General features: G+C 45.1%; 1 protein-coding gene across 1 annotated transcript in view; it reads right to left on the reverse strand.

Moving 5' to 3' along the window:
- Positions 1-17,871: 17,871 nt before the first annotated feature.
- NHLH2 (nescient helix-loop-helix 2) overlaps positions 17,872-23,184 on the reverse strand; it is a 180,750-nt gene continuing 175,437 nt past the window's right edge. Inside the window, exon 2 of the mRNA XM_088472448.1 lies at positions 17,872-19,382. Coding sequence (XP_088328574.1) covers positions 19,002-19,364 — 363 coding nt within the window. The 5' untranslated portion in view covers positions 19,365-19,382 and the 3' untranslated portion in view covers positions 17,872-19,001. The remainder of the gene's footprint in view (positions 19,383-23,184) is intronic.

Genomic DNA, 23,184 nt, shown 5'->3' on the forward strand with positions numbered 1-23,184 from the left:
AAGGATGAAAGAGCTTTTAGTCGCATGTAAACTGTTTGAAATAATAAAAAAAAAATCTACAGGGCATTGAGCAGAATAGAAGAAGCCAAAAAGATGGAGAGGGGAAAGACTTCTGCCACACACTGAAAGGGGCTTCAGATGGAGCCAAACCCTGGACCATCCGACATCATCCGTCCTCCTCCTGTCCATATCCATCAACCTCTTCACCTCATGTAGAATATTTCCTTCCACCACTCTGCAGGGGAGAACTTTACGTCTAAGTGAGACCTGACACCGTGCTCTACATGTGTGGTATCTAACTGCTAATCTAACTATAAAATGGTGGTTAAATCAAATCTTCTATACCCTTTGAATGCCCCATAAGCCCACTCAGGGTAACTAAGCCCCAAAGGCACGGGATGTGTAAAGCCCTTAAAATGCCTTCTTAAACTTTTACGTTGAAGGGACACTCAAGGAAGATGTGGTCCATTGTCTCCACCTCCCTTAGACATTCCTCACATGGACAGCCATGGTCATCAGCACTTCGACACTTGAGATTACCCCCACATAAAGCTTCCCATGAAAGGAGAGCCAGGCAATATCTCTAAACTTCAGTGGGATCCTCTGGAAATTAATCAGAGATATCCCATCTGAGCAAACCCTGCCTGGGCAGTCCCATAGCCACACAAATGGGTCTGTAAAATTCTTCTCTCCAACTCTTTTTTGGAGATGCTTTTGACTTCACCCACATCCAGCCCCCAACACCTTGTCAACCTCAAGCACAAGACGACATAGATCGGGAGGTAGCCATGTCGGACCAGAAAGCTTTTCACTTGGCCACCATTGAACCAGAGCCCAAGGAAGGGAGGTAACCAGGCCAAAAAGCCCTCTACCCATCGAGGGGGAGCTTCTAAAAACAAACTCCCAAGGTTGAGTTTTATAAAGGTGGTAGCAAAAGACATCACAGGGCTAACCATACTCAGGCCACTCTGCTCCCTCAACATGTAGGTGATTCCCATCTTGACTAGAGATGTGCGTTGACATCCATGTTTTGGTTTTGGATATGGTTCTCCCCTTGTTTTGGATCTGGATTGGTTTTACCAAAACATCACCTACGTGTTTTGGATCTGGATTTTTTCTTTTTAAAAATCATAAAAACAGCTAAAATCACATAAAATTGGACTTTTTTTGTTCCTACAGTATTGTAAACCTCAATAATATTTATTTCCACTCGTTTCCAGTCAATTTTGACCACCTCACAGCTCACAATATAGATTTTTTCATCTAGTTAAGGACCAAAAGGTTGCATCCAGCTTGCTAAATAGAGTTGAGGATTATGCAAAGATGATGGTTGGGGTACCCCTTGAGGATTGAAGAATTGGCTAAAGTAAGAAGAGTTGATACTTGGTGATTGGTGCAGCCACTGGTTGAAGAGTTGATACTTGATAATTGGTGCAGCCCCTGGCAGAAGAATTGATAATTGGTGCAGCCACTGGATGAAGAATTGATAATTGGTGCAGCCACTGGCTGAAGAATAGATAGTTGATAGTTAATTGTTGATGCAGCCTCCGGGCTGAGTAGTAGTGCAATACAGAGCTATGATTAGTCCTGCAACAGCTCTGAGGCCTGGAACTCTTGGCAAGTTACGGCCATTACAGCCTTGAGGGCTGGTGAGGAGTGATGACAGGTGGCCTTTGGGCCGTGAAGCAGCATTAAGGGCTGAGAACCCTTGGCTGAATGTCACTGTTGTGCGACCTGTGCCATTGGGTTGACACAACAAGCAGCAATTGGTTCAGAATTTTCTTTAAAAAAAAATGAAAGGGGCATGCAGGAGATGCTGTCTGTGGCCATTACAATTTCTGGAAATTCATAGACACTTGTGGCTGAAATGATTGGTTTGTTTGGACCCCCCACAAAGCAAGCTGCCAATGCACAGTGGACATTGGTGTCAATGATCCCATACACAAACTGGCTTTACAATAGATTAGATGTCATCATCATCATCCCCATCAGTATGTGTATCCTCCTGTTCTTCATACAAAATGAATTTGTCCCCGCTGGAATCCACCATTACAGATGCTTCTGTATTTTTTTGACTTAATTGCTGGTAAAGGTCTTCCTCCTACGACGATCACTGACAAGGTTCCCGGCTGTGCTGAAATCTCTTTCAGAGTACACACTGGGGGGGTGGGCAACTTAAGTACAGCAAAGCCAGTTTATGTAAAGGACTCCAAATTGTCTCTTTTTCCTTCCAGTAGTGAAACGGACTGTCTGACATGCCTACTTGGATGTTATCCCTGAAATAGTCATCCACCATTATCTAAATGGTGACCGTATCATACAAAGTCACGGTACATATGTCACTCATTGTAGCCAGGTCTTTCAGACCCAAACAGATGTCATTAGATTTTGCTGACTGATCTGCATCACCACCAGCAGTGGGTCTCTTCGGAAAATTAATTATTTTCCTGGCAGCTGTAGAAACTGAATGAGGAGATGATGCCGTGTCACGTGCCACTTGAGCTGACAATTTTTTCACCACCAGCTTTTTGCATCTTTTCAGATTTATGTCTATCAAAAAGAAAGACACAAGGTATGACTTAAACCTAGGATCAAGTATGGTCGCCAAAATATAGTGATCTGATTTCAAGAGATTGATGACCCTTGGATCATGTCGAAGTGAATGAAGGACTTGATCTACAAGTCCCACATACTTAGTGGAATTACTTCATTTCAGCTCCTCCTTCAGTTTCTCCAGCTGCTTTTGCAAAATGCTGATTAGGGGAATGACCTGACTCAAGCTGGCAGTGTCTGAACTAACTTCACATGTGGCAAGTTCAAAGGGTTTGATAACCTTGCACAACATGGAAATTCTTCTCCACTGCGCTTGACTCGGGTGCATTCCCACTACTTTCCCTATGTCATAGGCCATAGTGTAGCCTTGGATGGCTTTTTCTGCTCCTCCATCCACTGAAGCATAAAGAGGGTAGAATTCCACCTAGTTACTACTTCTTGCTTTAGCTTTCAACAGTTCTTGCTGGTGCAGCAAACTTCGACACGCAGTTGCTGAATATCAAAAAGATCCATAAATCTTTCGGGCCACCAAAAGCATTTCCTGCATTCCTGTCATTTTCAAAAAAATGTGTCACCACCAAATTCATCGTGTGAGCAAAACATGAGATGTGTTCGAATTCGCTCACATGTAATGCTCGCACAATATTGCTGGAATTGTCAGAAATCACAAATCCTGAGGAGAGTCCAAGTGGGGTAAGGCATTTTGCAATGATTTCCCTGAGTTTCTCTAAGAGGTTCTCAGCGGTATGCCTCTTAGTGATACCGGTGATACACAGAGTAGCTGCCTCTGAATGAGCTGGCATTTGTTAGCTGTAGCTGCTGCCGTTTACACTGTTGGAGGCAATACACCTATTCAGTGGGCTGTCACAGTAATGTAATCTTTAGTTTGCCCTATCCCACTTGTCCACCTACCTGTGGTTAAGTGGACAGTGGGCACAACAGCATTTCAGAAGGTTTTTTTTAATGTCCATGTACAGACTTGGAATTGCTATTCTAGAGAAGTGGAATCTAGATGGGACATGGTAGTGGGGACAGGCGACCTCCATTCACTGTGTAAAACCCACTGCAATAATGGCGGATACTGGACACACATGTAATACCAGCATAGCTGTTATGGCGTCAGTAATCCGCTGTTCAACTGGGTGTTTTCTGTCATACTTTTTTGCCAAATCAATGGATTGTGTGATAGTCAATTGTTTGGTTGAACTTCTTGAACTACTAAAAGTAGTCTTCTTCCTGGTCCCCATCTGGGATGAAAATCCACTCATAGCAACAGCAGCAGGCGTAACACTCAAGGATCCTTCTGAGGAACAATGGATAGTAGAGGGGTCAGTCCTTATGAAGCAGGACTACTTTCGATCACAAATGAGGATGTCGATGATGATGCAGGTGTTGGTGGTGGATATTGCAGGCGCTTGGATCCAGATAGAAAGGAGCAGCTTGGTGACACTGGACTGATTGTTGTTTGTTTTTTCTTGTCCCAAAAGTTTCAATACCCTTTCCAATTTGATGAATGCACTGCAAGTGACCTAACAGGGAAGAGGTACTAAGATGGTGAAGGTCCTTACCTCTACTCACTGTTACATGGCAATGGTTACAAATGGCTTGGCAAAGGTTGTCCGGATTTGGGTGGAAATGATTCCACACATTAGATGTGGATTTTTTGGTCCTTTGCCCAGGCATGCCAACAATGGGATTTTTCCCACCATGGGCAACAACTGTTGCCTGATTTAGAGTTTTTACACAAACATCCTCATCATCAAAATCCTCATTATCATCAACATCCTCATCATCCTTGTTGTTGTTATTGCCAACTACATAAATATCCTCCTTGTGCAATTCCACAGAAGCATCCTCAATTTCTACATCAGCATGTTGACTTGTGCTGCTCATTCCCACATTTGCAGAGGGCACACAAATGGTGGAAGTATGATCCTCTTCAAGTACAGTATGTCACGACCCTGTCTAGTTGTCACCTTTTTGCCTTGGGACCTACCCCTGTCAGCTCCCCCATGGATCTGTGTGTGTAATTTGCCTGGAGGATTTGCTCTGATTATTGCACCTGGTCTCTCCTCTGTCTGTGAGCACTGCTAGCCCTGATTGGAATCACAGGTGTGGTTCTGATTCGAGCTGCAGAGATGAATACTCCTCTGCATGTTGTGCCTTCCACCACTCAGAATGCTACTACCAGACCACCTGTCCATATCCACCAATTGCTGCCAGACCCATGGTATATATATCCTCTCCTGATAGCATTCTGGGCCTGAACATCTCGTCTTCCCGTGGTGTATGGTTCATGATGTTTCTGTGTTCTAGTATATCCCTGAAACCTGCTACAGCAATCCCTGGCGCTATCCAGAAAACCTGTTTCAGCTGTACCTGGCAATCCAGTAAATCTGCTGGCAGCAACCCCCGGTGCTTCCAGAAAACCTGTTACAGCGAAACCTGGCAATCCAGTAAGCCTGCTGACAGCAACCCCTGGTGCATCCCGAAAACCTGCTACAGTAATACCTGGCATCCCGACGTCCTGTTACAGCAATACCTGGCCTGTGCTCTGCTGCTAGTCCTACTCCTGGTTGGTCCCTGGCACTCTGTAAACCTGCATCGTGTCACCCTGCCTTGCTTACTGCTGTGGATCAACTCCTGCCCCTTTTACCTACCTACTCCCTCCCTGAACCTAAAATTCCCAAACCTACCCATTCCTTCCTGAAACCTGTTATTCCCAATTATCCTATCCAGCCTGCACCTGAGTTCCAACCTTGTCACAGCCTTTCCAGATTACCCTGTTTAGCCCTCATCTCAGCATTACCTGACTTCCCTTCAGCCATTGTCACATTCCAGTCCAGAGTCAAGTTCCAAGCTCATCAGTTCAGTCCACGTTGTTCCAGTCCAGAGTCAAGTTCCAAGCTCATCAGTTCAGTCCACGTTGTTCCAGTCCAGAGTCAAGTTCTTAGTTCATCAGTTCAATTCAACAAGTCTTCCTGCCGGTCCCAGTCCGGTCCCTCCAGTTCCTGTCATTTATCATCAAAGGCAGTTTTCACTGCTACACAAGTCTTATAAATAGAGCTATCTACATTATCTGTGATTCCAGTCATGCCGGCCTCCGTTGAAACCCGATCACCACCTGAGACAGGTAACTCGCAGACACCAATCATGACACAGTATTAGAAAGGTCAGGCTCACACATGGCAACCACGGACACACTTGGACTCTCCTTGGGGATCTGTGACTTTTTAAAGACAAATTTAATTAGTTTGTACCTCTTCTACAAGCAGAGGGGCTTAAATCATCACAACTAGAACCAACAGTCATAAATAAACTAGACCAAGGCCTTATCCTTTCCTTGCCACTTCGTGTAGTGAATGGCATATTGCCAATTTTTTGTTCATCTAAAGTTGACTTCGCTTTAGATTTTTTTTGCTTTAACAGGGCAAAAGTAAATTTTGTGTTTTAGCCTGACTTTTTGGCCTGACTTAAGCCCTGGTACATCGGCCTTCATAGATGATGTTGATGGCCTTGCATCGTCATCATGACTGCTGCCGGCAGCTACAAGACTGATATGTGGATCCTGCTCTCCAGTCATATGACTGTCCTCCATACTCACTGCGGTCTTACAGCAGTGTCACCAAGCAATTATAGCGCAGCTAAGTTGGGGCTAACGCACACAACCACACACACAAAAAAATGTTTTTTTGTTTTGTTTTCTAACACTGGGGGTGAAGAGCACCCCTGACAGAGGCAGCAGCCCCTTGACAGCCAACAGCACAGCACCCTTGCAAACCTACATTGCTGACAGGTGTGGCTAACATGCACATGTTTTTTTTCACACTGGGGGTGGGTGAAGAGCACCCCTTATGGACAGAGCACCCCCTGGACAACACAGTAGAACAGCCTGCCTCTATGGACCACTGCTAGCCCCTGTGGAAAGGACAACAGCCAGCCCATATGGATGCACAGGACAACCTCAGTCTCAAAAACAGCCAGCCAGCAAGCCCCTATATGGACAACATCCAGCCCCTATGGACATTAAGCAACACTGTAGCCAGCCCTATGCACAGCAGCACAGCTCACAGCTCCCTCCCTCTTCACTCTCCACAGCCGGAATGAAAAATGGTGGCAATCGCGGGACCTTTATAGAATCCAAAACCCGCAAGAATCCGACAGCAGGATGATTAAGTTTTGCCTTGTTTTCAGATACGAGTCAGGCGGGAAAACCTGAGCCGACTCAGATCTGCCCCGGGTCCCCTAAGTTCGGGTGGGTTCGGGATCCAAACCCGCTCATCCCCACTCTTGACAGGATTCATTCTATTCCTCCATAATAATAGGAAGAATAAAGAATCCTGGTCCACAAAGGAGGGTCAAACAGGGTGATCTGGAAATGCTGTGACAAAGGTTGGAACTCAGGTGCAGGTTGGATTGGATAATTGAGAATTACAGGTTCAGGAAGGAATGGGTAGGTTTGGGATTTAGGTTCAGGGAGGGAGTTGGTAGGTAGAAGGAGCAGGAGTTGATCCACAGCAGGAAGCATGATGCAAGTTTGCAAGGTGCCAGGAACCAACCAGGAGTAGGGCTAGCAGAGCACATGGTTAAGATCAGGAGCACAGGAACTCACTATTAGCTGATGCTAGCAGGTCGTCAGGATTGCTGTAGCAGGTTTTCTGGATTGCACCAGATGTTGCTGTCAGCAGATTTTCTGGATTGCACCAGGGGTTGCTGTAGCAGGTTTTCTGGATGCACTGGGGGTTGCTGTAGCAGGTTTTCTGGATGCACCAGGGGTTGCTGTAGCAGGTTTTCTGGATTGCACCAGGGGTTGCTGTTAGCAGTAGTCAGGGATACACTAGAACACAGAACAGCATGAACCATACACTACGGAAGTAATGAGATGTTCAGGCTCAGAATGCTATCAGGGGTGGATGTATATACCCTGGGTCTGGCAGCAATTGGTGGATATGGACAGGTGGTCTGGTAGTAGCATTCGAGTGGTGGAAGACACAACATGCAGAGGGAGTACTCATCTCTGCAGCACTGAGTCAGAACTACACCTGTGATTCCAATCAGGGCTAGCAGTGCTCACAGACAGGAAAGGACCCAGGTGAAATAATCACTGTGGACGGAATGCATAGAGAAGTGCTGCAGTAGCATGATCAGAACAGGTCCTCCAGGCAAATTACACATACAGATCCATGGAGACAGTTGGCAGGGGTAAGTCAACAGGCAAAAGGTGAAAACTAGACAGGTTCGTGTCAAAAAGCACACACAGCTAACATAAAGAAACACTGGGATCAGATGGTTTTGCATGAGTCAACCCTCTACCTGTAAGAGAACTGCCAATTTCTCCAGGACTGCACCTTCTTGGTAGCATCTACCAGCTTTCTCTCCCAAGCGTGAGTGACATGATCACCACAGCCATATGTAATACCTAGAATTTTAATCCCTGGACTGGCCTGTGGGAGGCTGTCTGAAAGGTCAAACTCTTCGCCTTCCTCCCCCATCCAGAAAGCTTCAGAGTATTCGCAGATAAGATGTTACATGCCGCGTGCCTCTGCCACGGATGACAGGATAACAGTAAAGTCACCTGCATAGGCCACCACCCTCAAAGGAGACTCAGACCCCAGCTGCACTGCTCCCATTGTACCGCTCTCAATCCTTCTCACAAAAGGATCAATTGCAAATACATATAGGAGGGGGCTCAGGGGACACCCCTGACAGACTCTCGAGTCAACCGTGAAAGCAGGTCCTACCCATCCATTAACAAATGGGAAGCCTGTTTGTAAATAACACACAGCCAATCTACCAGACCATACCTTTCTAGCACAGCCCACACGTACTGATGATTCACCCGGTCAAAAGATTTGGACTGATCCAATGCCAGCACATTTCCCCTCTATTTTTCAGTTCAACATCATTCCACAGTATCCCGGACACCAGTGACAGCATTAAAGGTGCTGAGGCCCTTCACGGTGCAATGCTGAGATGAAGAAAGCAGCAGCCTGGAAACTTCATTCAGCTGATTAAAGAGTACTTTTGCCAGAATCTTTCTGTCCATATTGAGAAGAGCAATGAGGCGAAAGTTCTCCACACAGACTGGGTCCTTACCTTTTAGACAATAAAATAAGGGCAGAGGATCTCAAAGAGGGGCCCCTCACCCAGGTTTTCATTAAATACCTCTACGAGATGAGGGGCCAAGATGTCAGAGAAAGCTTTAAAAAACTCAGATATTAACCCATCTTGGCCTGGAGACTTTTTCGTAGGTAAACTGTCTATGGCTTTCTTTGATTTCCTCCACTGTCACATCATCCCCAAAGCATCAAAGGAGGGATCAAGCCCTTCGAGTCCAGGTGTCTCCCTTAGAAACCATTCCATCCTCTTGCTAATGAGTGGCTGCTCAGACAAAAGGTCGGAGTATTAAGACCTGATGACTCCCAAGATACCCTTCCTATTCTCACGAAGAGTACTCTGGTCATCATACAAGCTCCGGACCACCTTTAAATCAACCAATCTTCTGCAATTGTGGTAGGAATCGGGTGAGTGGTACTTCCCATAATAATTCTCCAGAATCAAGAAGTCAGACGATTGTACTGGTATTCCTTCATCTGAGCCTTCACTCGGGAGATTTCTCCATTATCTTCACATGCAGAGATTAAGAATCTAGTCTCTTTCTCAAGTTCTGGTAGATGCACCTCTTCAACAAGTTTTTCCTGGCTATCAACCTTTGGTTTTCTTTTTGCACTCCTCCCACCATTCAGATCTATTCCAGCCAGCCTCCAGAAGTGTCTCTAGTAGTTGCAAGAAGTCTCTAAAGGACTGTCTGACACCCTCCTCCTCTAGGAGCTCAGAGTTAAAATGCCAAAGGCCCAGCCCTTTCTGAGGGGTCTTTGAGGTGTTTTATGTAACACTCAGGAAAACGTGATTAGGGAACTCCACTGGCTTTGCCTCAGGAGGGAAAGTTTTTAAGGACTCCTTAACAAAAATCCTATCTATCCTAGACCTACGACTACCGCAATGATAAGTGTAACCTGTGAGGTCTGGGAAATGGCGAACATGCATATCCACCAGACCTGCCTCTCTAATCATGATAACTAAAAAATTTAAATCATAACCCAGGGTTGCTCTGGTGACTGCTCTGTCTTTTGGCCTAGTGATGGTGTTAATATCGCCTCCAAAGACAATCTGCTGGGCTGTAAAAAGAAACGGTTTTATCTCTCTGAAAAAATGTTTCCTTCCCACTTTGACTGGGCCCCATAGATATTGATCAGCCTTAGGTCATGTCCTCTCAGGTTGACAACTAGAACCAGCAAGCAAAAAATATGGTAGTTGCTCAATCAGCTTAATATACTACATCAATTTGTTATTATATGACCCAGAGTGGGTGCTACTATTATGTAGCAATAATTATTTTGGGGTGAGCGTTTGGGAGTGGGGCCCCCGGGATTGTTCTGGCTGGACCTTGCTCATGGCATCACCACTTAATTCACATAGAATATTTTTACACTTTTCTATGCGTTTGTGTATTATTTATGTCATTTTAATTCTTTTACATTTCATTAACACTTATTGATTTATCTTTACACACCTATCCTTTAACACTTCACTATCACCTTTTTTCCCCCTTTTCGTGTGATGCCCTGGGGATGGTCCTTGGCTGGAATTTTTTGGGGTGCCTTGCTTCTCGGACATGAACCCCTTAATTTTAGGGACGCTGGTATAGAGGAGCCTTGACGATGGCCCAGCGCTTATTCATATATTTGCAAATGTATGTAAACCAATACCTCTGAATTTCTATTATCATGTAGGATTCAAGTATTTTTGATTTATCTGCAGTGTGCTGGGGGGCAATTTTCTTTTTTCTGTGACATCTAGAACCATGCACCTACCTACCTATAACTCTATAATCCTGCGCACAGTACGGTTCCGGCCGTAAGTTATCCAGAAGGATGGCCCCCGCTTTCACTGGGACTTGGCCCGATGGAGTGAGGCTGAGTCACCCACCCTAGTCTGCTGCAAAAATAAAAAAAAATCGACATTAACAGTATCGAAAAAATCACAGGCCATAAACTAGCTAACTCGGAATGCACGGAAGCCACATTAATGGTGACACATCGTATGGGTTGGGGATCCATGGTTCTTGGATTATAGAGGTAGGACCCATTTCACTTTTTTTCTTTGCTTGCTTCTCACAGTCCTCATAAGCCTAATCTTTTACAAACATTTTCATCCACCAAGACCACTTCTTCCACCACATCCTCATCCACCCCACACCCACCACCAAAATCAGAGGCTACTGCCTCACTACATGGGTCTTTAGACCCCACTAAAACAGGATCCTCCATAACAGAATCAATACCAACCTCACCTAACTCAATCTCCAGGGGAGGGTCTGGGTCAGGAGGCTTAGGGATAATTCCACAACTTTGCTCACCCCTAACATCCTTTCCCTTAGTTTCCCTTAGGGGTCTCTAACAGGGACATGAAAGAGGTAGTTGATCAGGTCCCTGACTTTGGATTTCCTCCACCACCATAATATGGGAATTGCCAACGCTACCACCCTGCCCTACTACACACTGTTCTTCCAATAGGGACTACACAGCCATGCTCATCTTAGTCCTGGCTGGATACCACTCAAGCTTGCCTTGGGGGGGACTGAAGTCTAGTCTTAGCTGTGGCCTTCCTTTCCTCTTCCTCCTCACTCTTGGCTCAGTATCTACAGCCACATCACCCACTGATAGCTTAGACCCCTTTCCTGATTATTTCTTCCTAGGGGTATTGGGGACAAACACAAGTTCTTTTCCGCCCACTATAATTACTTCCCCCTCTCCTTCTTCATCAGAAGAAAGTACATCAACCTCAGCATCCAGCACTTCTCCGACCTGCATTGGCCCCTTGTTCGCAACCTTTGGAGCAAACACTGGGGGAACAAGACCAGGAGAGTCTGCAGCAATTACTGCAGTTCCGGCATCATGCATTGCCATGGCTACCACCATGCCCCTGACTCCATCACCACCCAGTCCTTACCCCAGGAGAGACGCCTCCTCTTGTGGGACGCACTCTGGACTGCAAAGCTGGGCATCATCTTAAAAGTTAGCTCAGTACTTCTCAAGGCATACGCCATATTGGGACTGGTTTCATCACCCAGGACCATCTCGTCAGGGATCCCCGCCATCAGTTTGCTGTCTGTACACTGATCCACAGGCACTTTCTTCATCGGTGGACCTCTCGGACCTGCCACTGGACGTTTTGCAGCTACCATCAGATCCTTTGTGGTTGCCGCCAGGCCCTCTGAAATGACTGCCAGATCATCTCCGCCGGTTTCTCAGCAACTACCACTGAACTACCAGTAGTAGTCATCAGGCCCTCTGTGACAACCGCCAAAATTTCTGCACCGGATCAGGGCCACCAACCTCCGAAGATGCCACACTTAACATTTCTTTCTCTATTTTCAGAAATGCCTGGGCCTGTAGTAGCGTTATCCTTACACACACCCAATTTCTCCACCAGATCCAGGGGCTCATCACAGAGAATGTGCCTCTCCCAGCTCCTGCAAGTATTACACTTTTTCCTCCGGTGGCCAGATCGGGCTTGTATTCGCAGAAGCTCTCACTTGAGCACCACCAGTCCCATCTAGGCAAATTCATCTTCACTGCTGGGGGATGTTTGCTCCTCTGGGCTGACATACAAATCCTGCGCATAGTCACTCTCTGCCTCACCGCAGGTATCCATACTTTCACTGGCTTGGGTTACTTTTACCCTGCGGGTCGGCATCCTGCATTTGGAGGGCTCCAACTCCAGTTGGGGATCCTTTGCAGGGCCCGCATTCACTGGGTCAGCCAGGCTGACAACTTCAGACCCAGGCATGAACAAGGCCTCCACTGTCTGCTTCCAAGCTGGATCTCCAGGGCCAGATGGAGCTCCTCCCCTGGAGAGTCCATCCTCCCTGGGGAAGCTCCAAAGGAAACTCTGGTAGAAGACAACCATGCGGAAATGCTAGTTTCCGCATATCCGATAGGACCCCCTTGGTATTCAGCAATCCCCGGCCTGGGTTGACTAGCGGTCAGAGTTAATGCTTTAGCCGGGGAAACCGGTGAAAGGATTTCCCTGGCTGTGGCATTTCCACCCCACTAGAAAGAGTAAGGTGCTGGTTACCCCTACTCATTTGGTCCCCTAAAAACGGGACCCCTACTCATTTGGTCCCGTTTTTCCACAACAGTAAGGTGCTGGTTACCCCTACTCATTTGGTCCCCTAAAAACGGGACCCCTACTTATTTGGTCCCGTTTTTCCACAACCAGGATAAATGCACACGCTGGGTATTGGGCGCATATACTGGGTAATGCGTGTACTCACACTGGGTAGTGGGATTCACACACTCTGGGTAATGGATGCACACACTCTGGGTATTGGGCGCACACACTGGACACTGAGGGCACATATACATATAGGCACAGACAGAAGTACCGGTCACTCATACAGAAGATAGGACTCAGTGATGTTTTGCAGAAAGCAGTTTATTTGTGTCAGTATAGATGTAAGAAAAGGCCTCAGGTAGAAACAAGGAGGAAAGGTCACTACAAAATATTGCATCATATGTAGAAAGTCACATACCCTGACAGCCACAAATCTTTGGATGAGAAAATTTAGTATATATGGTTCCAGACATATTGTTCCCTCTTCATGATTGCGCTACCAAAGAACCAGCCCTGGTGGAGAGTGTAAAGGGGGGAGAGGATGGGCCACGCTAGGGTGGTCTGCTGGTATATAGAGCAGGGATACAGCTTTGTTCCCAGACCTAGAGATGGATCCAGTACCCCCTGCCCCAGGGACACAGATGGGAACGGACAGTACCTCTAATTGTGCTTCTTAGTATTACACTCTCAGATAAGAGAGAGGGGCTGGACCGCACACCCTAAATCTATACGTAATAAGAGGTACTACCTTGCTGAGACTTGTAGTGTGATGCAGGAATAAGATGCAGCTCTAAACACTAAGAACATGTATATAATAAACTCTGCAAATACTGTAACATGGAGAATAATTATGGAGTATTCACCATCAGAGTTCTTAGTGCTCAGACTGTTGTTACAGTCTCCCAGGTCACTAGAGATATCTGCAGGGGTAACACATGGACTGCGTGTCATTATTAGCAGATATTCACTGTATTGTGCTCAGTATAAGGAGCAGGGGCCCATTGTACAGGCAGCTATTACAGCTCTCAGATATCACATCCCGATCCCTGATCATAGTACAGACCCTGGAGATTACTGCCTGCATACATGTATCCTCCTGGCAATCTCTCCCTGTGCATCCCATGTACCATATACAGCAAGCTTCTATACCACACCATTCCCATGTACCATATACAGCAAGCTTCTATACCACACCCTTACCATGTACCATATACAGCAAGCTTCTATACCACACCCATCCCCACGTACCATATACAGCGAGCTTCTATACCACACCCTTACCCATGTACCATATACAGCAAGCTTCTATACCGCACCCTTACTCATGTACCATATACAGCAAGCTTCTATACCGCACCCTTACCCATGTACCATATACAGCGAGCTTCTATACCGCACCCTAACCCATGTACCATATACAGCAAGCTTCTATACCACACCATTCCCATGTACCATATACAGCAAGCTTCTATACCACACCCTTACCATGTACCATATACAGCGAGCTTCTATACCACACCCATTCCCATGTACCATATACAGTGAGCTTCTATACCGCACCCATTCCCATGTACCATATACAGCAAGCTTCTATACCACACCATTCCCATGTACCATATACAGCAAGCTTCTATACCGCACCCTTACCCATGTACCATATCCAGCAAGCTTCTATATCGCACCCTAACCCATGTACCATATACAGCAAGCTTCTATACCACACCATTCCCATGTACCATATACAGCAAGCTTCTATACCGCACCCTAACCCATGTACCATATCCAGCAAGCTTCTATATCGCACCCTAACCCATGTACCATATACAGCAAGCTTCTATATCACACCATTCCCATGTACCATATACAGCAAGCTTCTATACCACACCCATTCCCATGTACCATATACAGCAAGCTTCTATATCGCACCCTAACCCATGTACCATATACAGCAAGCTTCTATATTGCACCCTTACCCATGTACCATATACAGCAAGCTTCTATACCACACCATTCCCATGTACCATATACAGCAAGCTTCTATATCGCACCCTAACCCATGTACCATATACAGCAAGCTTCTATACCGCACCCTTACCCATGTACCATATCCAGCAAGCTTCTATATCGCACCCTAACCCATGTACCATATACAGCAAGCTTCTATATCACACCATTCCCATGTACCATATACAGCAAGCTTCTATACCGCACCCTTACCCATGTACCATATCCAGCAAGCTTCTAATATTGCACCCTTACCCATGTACCATATCCAACAAGCTTCTATACCGCACCCTTACCCATGTACCATATCCAGCAAGCTTCTATATTGCACCCTTACCCATGTACCATATCCAACAAGCTTCTATACCGCACCCTTACCCATGTACCATATACAGCGAGCTTCTATACCGCACCCTTACCCATGTACCATATCCAGCGAGCTTCTATATCGCACCTTTATCCATGTACCATATACAGCAAGCTTCTATATCGCACCCTTACCCATGTACAATATACAGCAAGCTTCTATACCGCACCCTTACCCATGTACCATATACAGCAAGCTTCTATACCGCACCCTTACCCATGTACCATATACAGCAAGCTTCTATATCGCACTCTTACCCATGTACCATATACAGCAAGCTTCTATATCGCACCCTTACCCATGTACCATATACAGCGAGCTTCTATACCACACCCTTACCATGTACCATATATAGCAAGCTTCTATACCACACCCATTCCCATGAACTATATACAGCGAGCTTCTATACCACACCCTTACCATGTACCATATACAGCGAGCTACTATACCACACCCATTCCCATGTACCATATACAGCGAGCTTCTATACCACACCCTTACCCACGTTCCATATACAGCGAGCTTCTATACCACACCCTTACCCATGTACCATATACAGCGAGCTTCTATACCGCACCCTAACCCATGTACCATATACAGTGAGCTTCTATACCACACCCTTACCCATGTACCATATACAGTGAGCTTCTAAACCACACCCTTACCCATGTACCATATACAGCGAGCTTCTATACCACACCCTTACCATGTACCATATACAGCAAGTTTCTATACCACACCCATTCCCATGAACTATATACAGCGAGCTTCTATACCACTCCCTTACCATGTACCATATACAGCGAGCTTCTATACCACACCCATTCCCTTGTACCATATACAGCGAGCTTCTATACCACACCCTTACCCATGTACCATATACAGCGAGCTTCTATACTGCACCCTTACCATGAACTATATACAGCGAGCTTCTATACCACACCCTTACCCACGTACCATATACAGCGAGCTTCTATACCACACCCATTCCCATGTACCATATACAGCGAGCTTCTATACCACACCCATTCCCACGTACCATATACAGCGAGCTTCTATACCACACCCATTCCCACGTACCATATACAGCGAGCTTCTATACCACACCCTTACCCATGTACCATATACAGCGAGCTTCTATACCGCACCCTAACCCATGTACCATATACAGTGAGCTTCTATACTGCACCCTTACCACATAGTTGCCTGCCTTTAATACTCTCTTCCCGGGAGAAGCCTGGGTAAGAGAAGCAGCAGGGGGCCGACGGGGGCAGGGCTTGACGATTTGCGTCATTAAGCCCCGCCACCTCGCGGTAAATTGCCAATTTACATAGGGGGCGGGGCGAAATGCTCTGATTCATGTAGAATCACGGTTTAAGCCCCGCCCCCTTCACGGAGACCCGCGATCGCCGCGGGTATTCTCCTCATTCTGCCCACTTCACTAGGAAGTGGGCAGAATGCGGGAGAAATGCCTACCCTTCCGGGGGTGTGGGGGGTTACCCGAAAAACCGGGAGGGTAGGCATCTATGCCTTACCATACAGAGAGAGCTATTAGCAGAGATGTAGATACAGAATGAGGAATAACTGTTGGGAACGGCAGATCGCAGGGATTATTCACATCGGGGATCATTTAGAGGTGGATACGCTCAGAGGCACAAGACCAGGTATAAAGTGTGTATTCAGCTGGTTCTGTTTGGTTGGATGCATCTCATAACAATCACACACAGTAACATATACGCTGGGTGTACGAAACGCATAACGGGGGTACTGACGCCCCATGATAACAGTACATATGTACACAATATAGTAATGCGATTAAGTTTCATGTGCACAAGAGCGAATATTAATAACTGCGAAATTCACATTTTCCATATAAAATAAAATGTAATGGAATTTATATTACAGCCCACATATAAATAATACGATGTACTAATTAAACTAAACACAAAAATCTGAAGTTTTCCCATATAAAAAAAGTGATGTAAATAATCTGTATAGTACGGGCGCCACGCTAACGATTTCAGTGTCAGCCATAGGTGTTACAATCAGCCAATCAGAATCAGACAAATAGTGTTGCCGATCGTCATTTTCATGTCTTGTTACATCAGCCCTTCAGCGCTGGCCAGGGACACGCCTCCTACAACGGGAATGTGTGACGCATCCACGCCCAACGCATCATTACACCGCCATCATCCCGCCTCCGCGCACACACACAGCATATAGGGGCCTCCCCATTCCTGGTGCGCATGTACAGCGCAGACATCCAACCGTAACTGAGCCCCTTTATACACATCCTGCCGCATAGTAAGAGGGGAGAGTGAAATACCGGCACTCTCTAGTAATTGGAGCCATGTAGGTACTTGCTGGGGTGCTCACCCTGGGTAATGTGCCCCTCCAAATATATGATCTCGAAAAAAGCAACGTCCTGATGCCGGGGGACTGATCCCGAAACGTTGCACAGTAAAGCACTGGATATTGTTTAAACTGTCTGAGACTGGGAGTGCCGCTTTTTTCGCGGATAGATATATATATGGTGTGCGCCAGCCCCCTTGTTTTAGTTTTGGATCCGGATTCATCTTCGTGTTTTGGTTTTGGATCTGTATTTTTTTTTAAAACAAAAACAGCTAAAATGACGTCATTCTGACCTGTTTACATGCAACCCAAGATCCGAGTTTGGTTTTTAAATCTGAGCTCCAAACTAGGACTCAGGGCCTGATTCAGAGCCGGACGCTATTTGCGGACAGTCGTTTCAAAAAAGGGGCCGGATATTTAAATTGAGCAGTTTGTTGACGCCTCTGTCTGAGCGAGCGAACGAAAAATGCGCTCGCTATTTTGTAAAGACGCCCCTTTGCCGTTCGCATTACACGTCATCTCCGGTATTTTTTTGATTAATCGGGAACATCGAAAGGTATCTGAACTGCTCGCAGTTCTTGTGGTAGGTTTTTCCTACCGCAATCACTGCGAGCAGTTCAGGCTAAAAGACAACCAAGTCATGTGGTCGATGACGCTCCTTTACTAATTATGCACTCCCATTAAACGCCCTTTTGACCGTTAGGCACGCCTGCGTTCGGATCTCCACCCCCTCCGTTTTTCAAGCACCTTCCCCTGTTACCACCCACAAACGGTACATTCTGTCACTCAAATTAGCAGACCCTCGCTGTTTTGCAAATGCACGATTTCTGACCGCAATGACTGGTTTGCGCATGTGAATTACGACCCATATGCATGCGCAGTTGTGCGAACATCGCTCATAGCGAACGAGCAGCCGCTTATGAGCGGCTCTGAATCAGGCCCTAAGTTCGACTGGGAACCCATAAATTCGGTTGTTGTCGGTTTTCTGAGAACTGGACCTGCACACTTCATATATATATATAATATATATATATATATATTATACATACACACGTGTTCATGTAATATACAAAGCAGCCACTGTGTGGCACTGTTACTCTACACAGATATCACACACATCTGCCACATGGTGCCTCCGTTGCTACGATAAGAGGAGGCACCTCTAACACACAGAACCACCACACAGTCACCTTTGGTCAAATATCCTATTAATTAATGCACATTGTTTTAATTGCTGCCTACAGCTACTGGCTGATGGGCATGAACTCTCTCTCTCTCAGGCTGGAAAGGGAAGAGGCGAATGTCTCTGAGCCAGTGGTCAGACGTAACACTCAAGAGTTACACCAGACTCTCACCAGTGACTGCCGCATCTGTGAGGGACGCACCAACGCAGGTCACCACTACCAACTGATGATGTACATGGCATTGTCCCGTCTCTGCCTGACCCTGGCATTGCCCTTCCACTCTCTACTGCCTTACAATATCCATCACCTAATGCCTGCCACATAGCCCCATGTGACCGTCCTACAGATCATCCATGGTCCATCTAGACATCCAGCACATGGTTGAGGTAGGAGATGTAGCAGATTGCTAGGCGCAGTATCTCAATCTTTGAGAGCTTTTTGTCTGGCGGTAGTGTAGGCAGAAGACCTCGTAACTCGGCAAATGCCATGTTAAAGGCCTCCACACGAATACGTTCCCTTGTAGCATGTGCTGAACGATACTTGGCGGTGGCTCGTCTTCTCCTTCTCTTCTCCTCGCGGCTCAACTGTGGGGGAAGACATGGAGTCCTGCGGCCTCCTCCCTCCGCCTCAGACACACTTCCTCCCTTTATCTCGCTCACTGCGGAGTCAGATTCAGACTGAGACGATGGTTGGTCTGAATCTAACTGCTCTGCACTAAGCATCATCTTCGCTCTGTGCTGCACCTGCAAAATAAGCAAAGAGTTTGGGTTCAAGAGAAAGATTGTGATCATCACAATAACACTGACCCGCTATAAAACACGATGGGAGCACGGTGCCGATTTATAAGGGTCTTCATTGTGTCTGAGGCACCAACTGAGAAGGCGACTTTCTTTTTCTTTGAAATGTGGTAGATTTAGTCTAAATTGGCAATTTCTGTCCCACATATAACATAGCAGAAGCTGGAATCTGATCTGATTTGGTTACACAGAAAGACCAAACAGCCTGGACTATGGAGCCAAGCTAACCAGGGAAACAAGGACACCTAACATTCAGACCCTCTCTCTATAATTATGGACTATATATAGTGATGTCTAGAAGAGCTGCAGAAATTTGTCTCTCTACAGATCTATAAAGCGCGTTCCATCATTCATTAATAGCGTCTCACTACAGACATATACAATGCGTTCCATCATTCATTAATAGTGTCTCACTACAGACATATACAGCACGTTCCATCATTCATTAATAGTGTCTCACTACAGCCATATACAGCGCGTTCCATCATTCATTAATAGTGTCTCACTACAGACATATACAGCGCGTTCCATCATTCATTAATAGTGACTCACTACAGCCATATACAGCGCGTTCCATCATTCATTAATAGTGTCTCACTACAGACATATACAGCGCATTCCATCATTCATTAATAGTGCCTCACTACAGACATATATTGCACGTTCCATCATTCATTAATAGTGTCTCACTACAGCCATATACAGCGCGTTCCATAATTCATTAATAGTGTCTCACTACAGACATATACAGCATGTTCCATCATTCATTAATAGTGTCTAACTACAGCCATATACAGCACGTTCCATCATTCATTAATAGTGTCTCACTACAGACATATACAACGCGTTCCATCATTCATTAATAGTGTCTCACTACAGACATATACAACGCATTCTATCATTCATTATTAGTGTTTCACTACAGCCATATACAGCGCGTTCCATCATTCATTAATAGTGTCTCACTACAGCCATATACAGCGCGTTCCATCATTCATTACTAGTGTCTCACTACAGACATATACAGCGCGTTCCATCATTCATTAATAGTGTCTTACTACAGACATATACAGCGCGTTCCATCATTCATTAATAGTGTCTAACTACAGCCATATACAGCGCGTTCCATCATTCATTAATAGTGTCTCATTACAGACATATACAGCATGTTACTTCATTCATTAATAGTGTCTAACTACAGCCATATACAGCGCGTTCCATCATTCATTAATAGTGTCTCATTACAGACATATACAGCGCGTTCCATCATTCATTAATAGCGTCTCACTACAGACATATACAACGCGTTCCATCATTCATTAATAGTGTCTCACTACAGACATATACAGCGCATTCCATCATTCATTAATAGTGTCTCACTACAGCCATATACAGCGCGTTCCATCATTCATTAATAGCGTCTCACTACAGCCATATACAGCACGTTCCATCATTCATTAATAGCGTCTCACTACAGACATATACAGCGCATTCCATCACTCATTAATAGTGTCTCACTACAGCCATATACAGCACGTTCCATCGTTCATTAATAGTGTCTCACTACAGACATATACAGCGCGTTCTATCATTCATTAATAGTGTCTCACTACAGCCATATACAGCACGTTCCATCATTCATTAATAGCGTCTCACTACAGACATATACAGCGCATTCCATCATTCATTAATAATGTCTCACTACAGCCATATACAGCACGTTCCATCGTTCATTAATAGTGTCTCACTACAGCCATATACAGCGTGTTCCATTATTCATTAATAGTGACTCACTACAGACATATACAGCCCGTTCCATCATTCATTACTAGTGTCTCACTACAGCCATATACAGCGCGTTCCATCATTCATTAATAGTGTCTCATTACAGACATATACAGCACGTTCCATCATTCATTAATAGTGTCTCATTACAGACATATACAGCGCGTTCCATCATTCATTAATAGTGTCTCATTACAGCCATATACAGCGCGTTCCATCATTCATTAATAGTGTCTCATTACAGACATATACAGCACGTTCCATCATTCATTAATAGTGTCTCATTACAGACATATACAGCATGTTCCATCATTCATTAATAGTGTCTCACTACAGACATATACAGCACGTTCCATCATTCATTATTAGTGTCTCACTACAGACATATACAGCGCGTTCCATCATTCATTAATAGTGTCTCACTACAGCCATATACAGCGCGTTCCATCATTCAATAATAGTGTCTCACTACAGCCCTATACAGCGCGTTCCATCATTCATTAATAGTGTCTCACTACAGCCATATACAGCGTGTTCCTTTATTCATTAATGGTGTCTCACTACAGACATATACAGCGCGTTCCATCATTCATTAATAGTGTCTCACTACAGCCATATACAGCGCGTTCCATCATTCATTAATAGTGTCTCACTACAGACATATACAGCGCGTTCCATCATTCATTAATAGTGTCTCACTACAGCCATATACAGCTCGTTCCATCATTCATTAATAGAGTCTGACTACAGCCATATACAGCGCGTTCCATCATTCATTAATAGTGTCTCACAATAGCCATATACAGCTCGTTCCATCATTCATTAACAGTGTCTCACTACAGACATATACAGCACGTTCCATCATTCATTAATAGTGACTCACTACAGCCATATACAGCGAGTTCCATCATTCATTAATAGTGTCGCACTACAGCCATATACAGCTCCATATACAGCTCGTTCCATCATTCATTAACAGTGTCTCACTACAGACATATACAGCGCGTTCCATCATTCATTAATAGTGTCTCACTACAGCCATATACAGCGAGTTCCATCATTCATTAGTAGTGTCGCACTACAGCCATATACAGCTCGTTCCATCATTCATTAATAGTATCTCACTACAGCCATATACAGCGCATTCCATCATTCATTATTAGTGTCTCACTACAGACATATACAGCGCGTTCCATCATTCATTATTAGTGTCTCACTACAGACATATACAATGCGTTCCATCATTCATTAATAGTGTCTCACTACAGCCATATACAGCGCGTTCCATCATTCATTAATAGTGTCTCACTACAGACATATACAGCGCGTTCCATCATTCATTAATAGTGTCTCACTACAGCCATATACAGCGCGTTCCATCATTCATTAATAGTGTCTCACTACAGACATATACAGCACGTTCCATCATTCATTAATAGTGTCTCACTACAGACATATACAGCTCGTTCCATCATTCATTAATAGTGTCTTACTACAGACATATACAGCGCATTCTATCATTCATTATTAGTGTCTCACTACAGACATATACAGCTCGTTCCATCATTCATTAATAGTGTCTCACTACAGCCATATACAGCGCGTTCCATCATTCATTAATAGTGTCTCACTACAGCCATATACAGCGCGTTCCATCATTCATTAATAGTGTCTCACTACAGCCATATACAGCGCATTCCATCATTCATTAATAGTGTCTCACTACAGACATATACAGCTCGTTCCATAATTCATTAATAGTGTCTTACTACAGACATATACAGCGCGTTCCATCATTCATTAATAGTGTCTCACTACAGACATATACAGCACGTTCCATCATTCATTAATAGTGTCTCACTACAGACATATACAGCATGTTCCATCCTTCATTAATAGTGTCTAACTACAGACATACATCATTCATTAATAGTGTCTTACTACAGACATATACAGCGCGTTC

The sequence above is a fragment of the Taudactylus pleione genome, unplaced genomic scaffold, assembly GCF_031769625.1.
Source record: "Taudactylus pleione unplaced genomic scaffold, aTauple2 ptg000123l, whole genome shotgun sequence".
Taxonomy (NCBI): domain Eukaryota; kingdom Metazoa; phylum Chordata; class Amphibia; order Anura; family Myobatrachidae; genus Taudactylus; species Taudactylus pleione.